Below are 12,082 nucleotides of genomic sequence, written 5' to 3' on the forward strand. Positions count from 1 at the left end.
GCCGAGGAGAACCCCGGCTCTGGCTCCCCCGGTGCCAGGAAGCAAGCCCCGCATTCCTGTATATATTTCGCTGGGCAGATAGTTGGACTTTGTGTTTTTCCCCCTTTTTCCAGACCACACAGCCCCCCAGACTGCAGCCCTACAGCTTGGGCTGTGAGAGAACACACTTTCCCTTTCTTCTTTGTGTGTACACGCACAGGCAGGCCTGTGAGAAGGGGCCAGGCCACATACATTGTTCTGCATGGCGCTTCCATCACTTGACTTCCTTTTGCGGCTGTCAGACTTAAAGACTCACTCCAGGACCACATAATATTGCATTACTAAGCATATAGCACAAAGGACTTAACCATATTTTCCTATTGATGTCATTTGGTGTGTTTTTTTCCCCCTAATGTTTTTGCTATTGCTAATTATGCTGTAGTGAACATTCATGTGGGTGTAAATTCCTCAGAAGTTGTGCAAATATTTCCAAAACGGAATCACCAAGGTTAAAGGATATGTATATTGAAATTTTTTTTACAGTATTGCAAAAATGCTCTCCCTTTAAATGGCACATCAATTTACTCTCCCACCAACAGTTTGTTAAAGCATCTTCTTTCCCATACTCTTACTAACATTCTTTTTAAAAAATATATACTATCTTATTGATTGTTTACAGAGAGGAAGGGAGAGGGATGAGAATTAGAAATATTGATGAGAGAGAAACATCCATCAGCTGCCTCCTGCACACCTCCTACTAGGGATGTGCCCGCAACCAAAGTCCATGCCCTTGACCGGAATTGAACCTGGGACCTTTGGGTCCACAGGCCAACACTCTATCCACTGAGCCAAACTGGTTAGGGCTTACCAACATTCTTATAGTCAATCTTTTTACTATATGGCATATAGTGGTTGGCAAACTCATTAGTCAACAGAGCCAAATATCAACAGTACAATGATTGAAATTTATTTTGAGAGACAAATTTTTTAAACTTAAAATTCTTCTAACGCCACTTCTTCAAAATAGACTTGCCCAGGCCGTGGTGTTTTGTGAAAGAGCCACACTCAAGGGGACAGAGAGCTGCATGTGACTTGCGAGCCGCAGTTTGCCGACCACAGCTATATGCTAATCTGCTAGGCAAAATAATATATATATATATATATAGTGTTGCATTTTTTTCAGCTTGCAGTTCTCTAATTTCTAACAAAGTTAAACATCTTTCTGTTAATACTCTGTTTCTTCTGTGAATGGCTGGTAGATTGTTGGTGACTATTTGGAAGATGCAATGTCATCCCCCATATTTCTCTCCCTCTTTTCCCTATTATAATAGGTCTGTAATATTACCCCATTAAGTATTGTCTTATTCAAAACAACGGAGGAAAGAAGAGTTTGCATAATTCAAAACTTGAGAAAAGCACAGTGCCATTTATGTTAAGATTTTAAGTGTTTTTTAGAGTGAGGAAACCTTTCTTAAAAGTCCCTGGCAGACTACCCCTGACATTATATTGGCTCAAATGGAACCATGGCAGGCCCTCTGCTGGGAAGAGTCAGTGGCAGAACCATGGAAGTCCCCTTATTGGCCTGGTCTGCTCTGGGCTCAGAGAGAGACCTGGCTGCCTCTGCAGCACGTGGCTGCCAACACCTGAGCAAATCCGAGGAAGGAGGAGGACAGTGGCTATTTCCACTCAATAGTGAGAGATGATCAACCATGTGTACCATTGCCACATGCATTTTTAAGGCGTTATAAGATATATCTTCAAGATCCAATTTAAGTTAATATGTAAATCATCCAATTAAACATAAAAATATCAACTTGGAAGTTTGCAACCTGGGAACTTAGCATTACAAAGGAAGGGCAGTACTATATCTTGTTATTTTTAAAAATGTTTTTATTGATTTTAGAGAGAGAGGAAAGGAAAGGGAGAGAGAGGAAAAGAGAAAGAGAGGGAAACATTGATGGGTTGCTGCCAACATGCACCCTGACTGGGAATCGAACCCACAACCTGGGCATGTACCCTGAGCAGGAATGGGACCGGTGACCTTTTGGTGCACAGGACGACACCCAACCAACTGAGCTACCGATCATTTTAAAGTTAGGAGTATCAAGGTATGAGTAAATAACTCAGCTTTAAAAGGAAAAAGCTGTGAAGAATGAGCATTCATAATCCATTCCCAAGCTCAAGAGAGATCACAACTGACAGTTAGGGCCTGCCCCATCAGGCACTCAAAGCACCGTGACAGGAAGAAGGTGACCAGCCTTGGCGATCTCACGGGGCCCTGGCTTTCCTCCTCGGCTCAGACGCCGAGCAGAGGAGTAGAAACCACCTGCTGTCAGTCCCCCTCCTCCATTTGGATCCCCAAGACAGAGGGTCTCCGAGGTGGGGGTGTAGACAGAGGGGGCAGGGAACCCCCTTGATGACATTTTCCAAGCTGGCACCCTGAGCAAAATTCTGAGCATAACACATTGAGAACATTATTTCTAAGAACTTGGAGGTGTAGCCGAAACTGGTTTGGCTCAGTGGATAGAGCGTCAGCCTGCGGACTGAAAGGTCCCAGGTTTGATTCCGGTGAAGGGCATGTACCTTGGTTGCGGGCACATCCCCGGGGGGTGGGGGGGGTGTGTGTGCAGGAGGCAGCTGATCGATGATTCTCTCTCATTGATGTTTCTAACTCTCTATTCCTCTCTTCCTCTCTGTAAAATTCAATAAAATATATTTTAAAAAATAATTTAAAAAAGAACTTGGAGGTGTAGCTATATGCCTGCTTTGCCTACTTCCTGAGATTCCGGCATAATATGGTTATAGCAGTGTGGGTGTGGGGTGTGAGTGGGAGGCTCCCTGACGCACTCGTGTTGACCCCTCCTTTACCCCCCCCCCCCCAAACACACACAGATACCTATATTCCAGGTCACCCCACCCCGGGCCTCACCCCAGGTAACTGACTCCTGGGGCTCCAGCCTGGTTTGCCTGCTCCACAGACTTACCCTGTTTCCCCGAAAATAAGACAGTGTCTTATATTAATTTTTGTTCCCAAAGATGTGCTAGATCTTATTTTCAGGGGATGTCTTATTTTTCCATGCGCTAGGTCTTATTTTCGGAGGACGTCTTATTTTCGGGGAAACACGGGTAGTTGCTGACCAAAGCTCTAGTAGAAGCAAGTGTGCAGGAATGTTCTTCATTCCAGAAAGTCAGTCCTAATTCGTTCACATGCTTGGGAAATGTGTCAAAATCATCCTGGAGCTGAAGGAGCCAAGAAAGAACGGCTGTAAATTAACCCACTCGCATCCTTCCCAGTTCGGGCTCGCCCCCTAGGTGTTTCCCCTCCTAGCTCGTCATGGCGGGCAGAAGGAGCCCTGTCACACCTGACATCTGTCCTTGTCATCACGAGGCAGCGTGGAGGGCCGGGACAGAGACCTGAGAAGGGGGGATGGCTTCAGTTTGGTACATCAGGTCTCAAAGACCTGGGCGTTTTTTAAGGAGGTCAGCATGAACTTTCCTGAAACTCCAGCTCCCCCATATGCCCTCACCCTCATACCTTTATATTTGGGTGTTGGGTAGGAGGCTCACCGGGTGAGCTGGGTGGCAGGCCGTGACCCAGACACAACCCTAGGAGGGCCATCTTGGCTCCCCAGCTCTGCCCCCTCTGCCCCCACCTGCCCAGGAGCTTCCCCTCCTAAGGCGTGAACAATAAGGACAGTAGGTAGCATGGGATTGTTGTGAAGGTCAAGGTCACGGAGATAGAGTGCCGAAGGCCTTGGCACAAGGCCTGGAACACGCAGAGCACCCATCAGTAGCAGCAATCACTAGAATCGGTTTAACAGTAGTCTGCAAACTCATTAGTCAACAGAGCCAAATATCAATAGTACAACGATTGAAGTTTCCTTTGAGAGCCAATTTTTTAAACTTAAACTTCTAATGCCACTTCTTCAGAATAGACTCGCCCAGGCCGTGGTATTTTGTGGAAGAGCCACACTCAAGGAGCCAAAGACCCGCATGTGGCTCAAGAGCCGCAGTTTGCCGACCACGGCCTTAGCACAATGCCTAGAACACGCTGAGCACCCATAAATAGTAGCAATCACTAGAATCCATTTAGTACATGATGCAGACTTAGCCAAATTTGCATGATAGCATACATTTTTAATAGGATACAGCAAGATTTACGTAGAGAATATTCAAATTCATTGCCTTACTCCTCAAACTGGCCCCGTTCCCTATTAACTTCAGGTTTTTGTTATACCGGTAGCCTAACGGGGCTCCAAGCAGGCGATGCCCTCCATTCTCTCCCCACCTCCCTGCATGCTAGCAGCCAGCGCAGAGTGGCTGACTGACCAGCCAGTGTCACAGAGACATCCCCGGTGCTGGCCCCGGGTCCCGTGTCTCCCATCCCTTCGGGCTGTTGGGAAAGCGGTGGCCCCGTGTCCCGCTCCTGAGTCCACCTCCTCGGACGGCCTGTCTCCCCCGCAGGCGGTGAAGCGGTTCCTGAAGCAGGAGTGCAAGTGCCACGGCGTGAGCGGCTCCTGCACGCTGCGCACCTGCTGGCTGGCCATGGCCGACTTCCGGAGGACGGGCGACTACCTGTGGAAGAAGTACAACGGCGCCATCCAGGTGGTCATGCACCAGGACGGCACCGGCTTCACCGTGGCCAACAAGAGGTTCAAGAAGCCGACCAAGAACGACCTCGTGTACTTTGAGAATTCTCCAGACTACTGTATCAGGGACCGAGACGCAGGTACGTTTAAAACGCTTCAATCACTGCACCAATTCTCCAGCGGTCAGCACGCCAGGTAAGGCAGCTCTGTGTCTTCAGCTCCCCAGTCCCGTGGGTGAAGCTGCTGCCTCCAGGCGGGAAGCTCATGTTCTTTCTTTCTTTCTTTCTTTTTAAAAAATTTTTTTCTAGTTTCTTTTTCTTTCTTTTTTTTCTTTCTTTTTTTTATTGATTAAGGTATCACTTATTTGTCCTCAACCCCCATTCCAATCCCCCACCCCTCCCCATTCATGCCTCCACTCCCCTATTGTCCTTGACCACTGGTCATATGTATGCACACAAGTCCTTTGGTTGATCTCTCCCTTTTATCCCCACCCTCCCTCTGAGGTCCAACAGTCTGACCCATGGCTCCTTATCTCTGGGTCTGTTCTTGTTCATCAGTCTATGTTGTTCACCATTTCCCCTATATGAGTGAGATCATGTCCTACTGGAAATATAAGAATCAAAAATGAAACAAGCAATAATCGTTATGCTGAAAGGCATATGAATCAGTCTGTAGTGAGTTTCTCTCTGGGCCAACAATTCTTTTGAGACCCAATTTCAATGTCAAACAGTGCCTTATGTGTACATGTCAAAGCTCATGTTCTTATCATTCATATTTAAAGTGCACAAAGCACTCTTCCTAAGATTCTGGAGAAATGGGGACCCAACAAAAACGTTTGTGGCAAAAAGTCACCATATGGCCCTAGCCAGTTTGGCTCAGTGGATAGAGCGTCGGCCTGCAGACTGAAGGGTCCCAGGTTCGATTCTGGCCAGGGGCACATGCCCAGATTTCAGGCTTGATCCTCAGTGGGGGGCATGCAGGAGGCAGCCGATCAATGATTCTCTCTCATCATGGATGATTCTCTGTCTCTCTCGCTCTTCCTTCCTCTCTGAAATCAATAAAATACACCTTTTAAAAAAAGTCACAATATGCAGATTAGGAAAATTCTTTCGCCTGGACAAAACTGGAGTTGGTGGGTGAGCCCGCACTGTGTATAGCATCACAGCACCTTTCCTGTTCTGCAGCTGAGAGGAGCATAGCTTTGCTGTGTATATCCTCCTTTGCCATGTATATCCCCCTTTGCAGTGTATATCCCCCTTTGCAGGGTATATTCCCCTTTGCAGGGTATATCCCCCTTTGCAGTGTATATCCCCCTTTGCAGTATATATTTCCCTTTGCATAAGATGACCAGGCGTCTCACTTTTGGCAGGACAGTCCCAATTTTTAACAATTTGTCCCATGTCTCGCTTCCCAAGGAGTTTAAAAAAAAAAAAAAATCCTGATTTTTGGAAAGAATTGGGACTTTTTTAAAATGCCTCAAGATGCGAGACAAATTGTTAAAAATCGGGACTGTCCCGCCAAAAGCAGGATGTCTGGTCACCTTACCCCTTTGCAGTGTATATTCCCCTTTGCAGTTTTGAAATCTGCCGTCCTTCACACTCCTCTGCGCTTTCTACTATGCTCAGACGTTGCCAAATACTAGGGAAAGAACTCATCCCGCTGGCTTGGCAGCCGGGGAGCCACAGGTGACGGCTGTGCACTGAAGCCACAGCTCCCCTCGCACCCAGCACCTTCCCTCTCTGAGCCCACTCAGGAGCAGCTCTGTCAGCTCCGAACAGCTGTCCCCTGGTGTGTTTTGTAAGTGTGCTGTGCCCGCCTCCCACCCCTCCTGCTCAGCTCTGAGCCCCAGGCTCAGCGCAGTCTTTGCAAAGGATCTGGTACAAGATAAGCATGAGTACAGTGGATAGGAGGCGATAGGGAGCCATAGCCAACTTCAGCTCAAGCCAGCTTCTCAGACTTAGTAGAAAACAAGGGAACCCGTGATCAGGACAAACATCCTTGGACATAAATTCCCAGTTTGTTTTTCATTCCAAAGCAATTGAAACGGTGCAGCCGGCCACGGCTCCTAACCTTAGGCTGACCACGGAGCACGATCACCAGAAAATGCCGCCAGGAGCCCAGGGCCTCTTCGTTGGCCTGAGAGGCTGCGGTTCCTTCCTGGTTGATGAGCCAGCTCTTTGCAGCACTGGAGCAGGTTGGGACATGCGGTCTCTGAGCGGAGCAGAGGGCCCTCTGCTGTACCCTGCGGCATTCCTGGCGCGCTTCAGGACCTCTAGCAAGTCTTCCTTCCCGCTGGGCCACAGGTGGAGCAGAATCCCCATGAAACCTGCGCTTCCATACAGATTGTCCCAGAGGTTTGGGTCCTTCTCTGCTGTGAAGCAGCTGCTTCATCTCGGGGTCCTGGGGCAGACCAGGGGGATAATGATATCGGGATCGTTTTAGGAGCTACCCATTGACCCCTGTGTGCCAGGTACTGGACTAAGATCATTGCACACGTGGTTTTATTTCACCTTTTGAGCCGCCCTCTGACATCAGTGCATTGGAGCTGGTTTCCTGAAAGAAAAAAGAAGAAGGACGAAGAGGGTGGCTTCTGGTTGGTCAACCAAGAGCCAAATGCACAGCTTTGTTTTTGTTTTTGTTTTTTTGTTTGTTTGTTAATATATTTTATTGATTTTTTTTTTACAGAGAGGAAGGGAGAGGGATAGAGAGCTAGAAACATCGATGAGAGAGAAACATCGACCAGCTGCCTCCTGCACACTCCCCACTGGGGTTGTGCCCACAACCAAGGTACATGCCCTTGACCGGAATCGAACCTGAAACCTTTTAGTCCGCAGACCAACGCTCTATCCACTGAGCCAAACCGGTTTTGGCAGCTATGTTTTAGTCAGATAAGCAGCCCTAGATGGCATCGTCCCAATTGTACACGTGAGAAAAGTGAAGGACCAGCCCAAGACCTCATGGGTCTTGGAGGGGAGCGATGTCTGGCTGGCTTGACTCCATGGCCTGTGCTCTTGACCCTGACACTGTAACTTGTCCCTACCTGTCTCCAAGGGCATGCACCTGGACAGGCCTCGTTTCAAATGTAAGAGGATCTGCTTCCCTGAGACTTCGCTTCTATTTTGTTTTGTTTTGATTGAAGCAGTTTGCACAGCAAAGTAAACAGTTATGCTTGATGATCATTTAGCTGCCTCCTGGATATTCAATGACATAAAGACCTTGCTTTCTCTTCCTCACAAGGAGATTAGGCAACTTCAGGATAATGATATTCTTGCACATGTTGCTTTTTCTACTCCCTGTATGAGAACACAATTCTGTTTCTTGATCCTAAGATAACAAACACATCCGTGGCACCTGCCGTGTGTTAGGGCTTGGTCTCCATTCTCTCCTTAATTCTCATGGGAAGTCTATAAGGTGGGTATGTTATTATCCCATGTTATGGGAGAGGAGACTGAGGCTCTGACAGACAAGTTATGCATTTTTCCCAAGGACCCTCAGCTGGTAAGAGGCAGGCAGAGCAGTGATCCATTCTTGTAATCACGTTACTGTGCCTCCAGATGTGCCAGCCACAGAGCACACTGCCGCAGTGTGACTTCCTGGGGGAAGCGATATAATTTATTCATTTACTTCTCTTTTCTCTAAGCTTAGCTGACTTGCAAATATGTGAACAATTGGTGTTGATTAATCAAGAACTACCCTGTTACTCTTTTTTTTTTAAGTAGTTCCAATGTATTAGGTCAGAATTCCAGTAACATTCCTAGATTATTCATAAGTTACCTGAACAATATTTAATGCCCTTTTGAGCTGAACCTAAGAAAATGCCAGTCATCCATGCAAACCTTGCAATATTTCTTTGTAATTCTTTTTTTTTTTAAGTATCTTTTATTGATTCCAAAGAGGAAGGGAGAGGAAGAGAGAGATGGAAACGTAATGAGAGAATATCATTGATTGGCTGACTCCTGCACACCCCCTATTGGGGATTGAGCCTGCAACCCAGGCTTGTGCCCTTGACCAGAATCCAACCCAGGACCTTTCAGTCCGAAGGCCAATGCTCTTTCTATTGAACCAAAGAGGCTAGGGCTGTAATTCTCTTGACTGTAATTCTCCATGATTGCTTTGGTGCTTCAGAGTGTTTGGCATCATGCAAGGAAAAGTGCAGATCAATGGCAGATTCGTATTTGGAGTCATGTACAAATAGCCACACATATAGGATGCAGATTTCCCATGAGAGAGCTTGCTTCAACCACACAGCTGCTAAGGGACTTGCACCTGTCTGTGTGGCCTGTGGCCTTCCAAAGGTGAGGCTTTCTCCTGGCCATAGTGTGCATCCGAGCAAGCCAGTCAACACAGTCATGGAAGTGTGTGGTTCAGGGTCACCCTGGAGCAGCTCCTAACTTCTCTTTGTGGAGGCAGGGAGGTGTGACAGAACCTGAGACCTGGGAGAGGGGACCCCATCACCTCACTCACAGTGGCATTTCGCCTCTGAGCTCTTATCATGAAAGGAAGGTGTGGGGTCAAGGCTAACATCCTCGCAGCATGCACGTGTCACAGAATGAGCACATCCCCAAGGGACCCTTCCCTTCACTCGACTCTTACTATGCTAGGGACAGCCTGCTTTCTGGTAAAAGGAACTCCCAAGTAAGTCAGAAGTTTGCAGTAAACTTTAAATCAATGAATGTATATATAAACTTTAAAAAAAATTCTTTATTAAAATTGACATACCCTTCCCCTAGAGCACATCACATACCACCCAATCTGTTTGCTTGTGGTCATAATGTTTTGTTTTGCTCTTTGTAATATCAGGCACGTTTAATTTTTGATGTATTGGGCACCTTTTACTTGCCAGCACAGGGAACACAGTGGTAGTGAGCAGTCTGAAGATGGTCACATAATAGATACTTGGGACTGAATGTCTTGCCTTTTGTTGGATAGCACCTGTTTCCTGTTCAAATTGACTCACGACTTGAGGGGAGTGAGTCGGCTTCAATGTGGCTTGTGGAGTAGATCAAGTCTACCGTCTAGTCCACTGTTTTCCAAAGTGAGGTCCTTTTCAGAGATGTATCCAACTCAAATCTTAGGACATTGTTCCTGAAATTCTGTAAGCATTTCGAACTTAAATACATCAAGCAGTTTATGTAATCTATGACTCCTGATTTTTCTGTAATTATTAGGTAAGAAGAAATCCAGGGAAACGTGAACGGGGGGAAGAGGGGGGGGGTTTCTAAGACAAAGAAGGAAAAGGTTTTTTATTTGAGGATCTCTAGATAAATGTCACCTCCCAAACAATATCCCCCACCCTGGCTTGCCCAGTGTCAGAGGGTGTTCTCTCCCATCCAGACCTGCATTTCCAGAAACACTCTTTGCTGTGAGCAAGCACGCTAAAAGGATTTTAGCCTTCAGAGCTTTCCCTGAAATCAGTTTGACAGAGGTTATCAAGTCAGCCTTGCAGTGATGTCCTGACAGAATGACACCAGGACAGATTTCGGCGAGAACTGCAGAGGGGTGAGGCAAGACCCTGAGGTGTTCCTGGGTGCGGACAGTCACAGACCCCAGGTGGGGAGGGAGGGGGACGCTGGGTGGATTCCTACTCAGAGTCAGACCCTGAGCTACATGCCTCGTGTGCATTTTCTCTGAATCTTCGTGGCAGTTCCCTCTATTTAGAGAAAAGGAAACCGAGGCTCTGAAAAGCCACGTAACTTGCCCAAGAGTTTGTGGCCTGTAAGCGATACACAAAACAAATTCATAAAAATCAAGACAGAAATCCACACTCCCCTTACTCCACCACTTTGCTTCCTGAGGGGAGATCTGCCTAATGAAGAGGCAGGGTGAGGACCTGGGGGCATCATGGAAGGAGGTGCCTACAAAGAGGAGGGGGCGGGGGGATGGAGGGTGGGCAGGCTCAGCCTCACCCACACTTGGCTCACGTTGCCTTGACTCCCCTGTCAGTTATAAGCCCTTCAAATTCTGAAGAATGATAATATTGCTAGTCATTCCTAAGAAATGATCGGCCCAAAAATCGAGTAAGGAGCTGAAACCGGTTTGGCTCAGTGGATAGAGCATCAGTCTGTGGACTGGGAGGTCCCAGGTTCGATTCTGGTCAAAGGCATGTACCTTGGTTGCGGACACATCCCCAGTAGGGGGTGTGCAGGAGGCAGCTGATTGGTGTTTCTCTTTCATCGATGTTTCTAGCTCTCTATCCCTCTCCCTTCCTTTCTGTAAAAAAAAATCAATAAAATGTATTTTTTTAAAAATAAACTAAGGAAGGTATTCTTATGGCAACAGTCAGAGACCCTTTCCCCGGGTCTTCGGTTGAAAACGGAGCGCTCTGGTGTGCGACTATAAATACTCCCCTTGATGTGAAGAGCATGGCCAGCCGTGTGAGGCTGTGCATGTGACATTCCGCAGGCCCTATGGGAGGCCGGGTCTGGAGGCTGGGCTCCGGGGACCGGTATGCCGGCAGTTCTGTGTTATCTGCTCCGGTGATTGCCCCAGGCACCCATAAATCAAAGGAGCCCTTAAGCCAGAGATAGGCTCATCTCTCCCTGAGGAATGCTGCTATCCTCTCGGAGCAGCGCCTGCACCTAATCACTGGCCACTTTCCCTGGCTGTGATATAGTGGCCCTGACCTGGGCGAGAGGTCACCCGGAGGTCTCCTCATCAGCCGGAGGAAGGAAGCAGCCCTCCACCCTTCTCCAGTCAAGTTCAAAAAACAAATGGAGTCCTGCCGCTGGGTAACGGTTAGCACGCCGGGAGCCCGGTCCCTGGCCGGCAGCTGTGGGCTGTGGACGGTCCAAGGGTTCAGGTGTCGAGGGTTTTCCTCACATCATTCCTATTTGGCCAACAGCTTAGAACCCACGGAAACACAATGCCAGCCGTGGGTGACGGAGACTGGGGTTCTAGGCACGCCCTTTGGTGTGGCCAGGTTTGCAGAACCTCTGAACGCTGTGACTGTGGCCCAATTAAAAACCAGGGAGCGACATGTGAGCAAAGAGCAATGGGCGGGCCTTGTTTTGATATGAAATGCACGGTTCCCCCCATTACGTCTTAAGCTCCTCAGTTCTTCACAGAACAAATACTTATGGAGCCCCTTCTCTATGCTGCACATGTCATAAGCCCCCTGAATGCAAAGGTGAGGAAGACAAACGGGGCCCGTGCCCTCCCGGCCTCCCAGGCTGCAGATGGGCCAGGCAGGCGGCCATGGGGCACAGCCCTGGAGCCGGATGGGAAAAGGGTGTGTCTTAGGCTCCCGTCCTCACTCCAGTGCTCTATTACAAGGTCTTATCCTTCACTTGCCATTTTGAAGAAGTTATTCCTCCCTTTCTGCCTTGAGACTTAAAGACATTCATGAATTGATATCTGAAAAGTGCTAAGACGGTGAGACTGGAAGAAAATATGAAAAATGTATTTGTGAGGCTTATAAGTCACCATTCCATAGGCAGTTAATTGATTATGTTGTATGGTTAATATTAATTATTATTATTTTAAATATATTTCATTGATTTTTTTTACAGAGAGGA

The 12,082-nt window shown here is 47.7% G+C and overlaps 1 protein-coding gene across 1 annotated transcript in view; it reads left to right on the forward strand.

The window, feature by feature from the left end:
* The window catches only part of WNT2 (Wnt family member 2), a 65,785-nt gene that overhangs the window by 42,545 nt on the left and 11,158 nt on the right, over positions 1–12,082 (forward strand). The window contains exon 4 of the mRNA XM_084896975.1: positions 4,444–4,708. Coding sequence (XP_084753101.1) covers positions 4,444–4,708 — 265 coding nt within the window. The remainder of the gene's footprint in view (positions 1–4,443; positions 4,709–12,082) is intronic.

Source organism: Pipistrellus hanaki (genome assembly GCF_964339955.1).
Source record: "Pipistrellus hanaki genome assembly, chromosome: 10".
In the NCBI taxonomy this organism is placed as follows: Eukaryota; Metazoa; Chordata; class Mammalia; order Chiroptera; family Vespertilionidae; genus Pipistrellus; species Pipistrellus hanaki.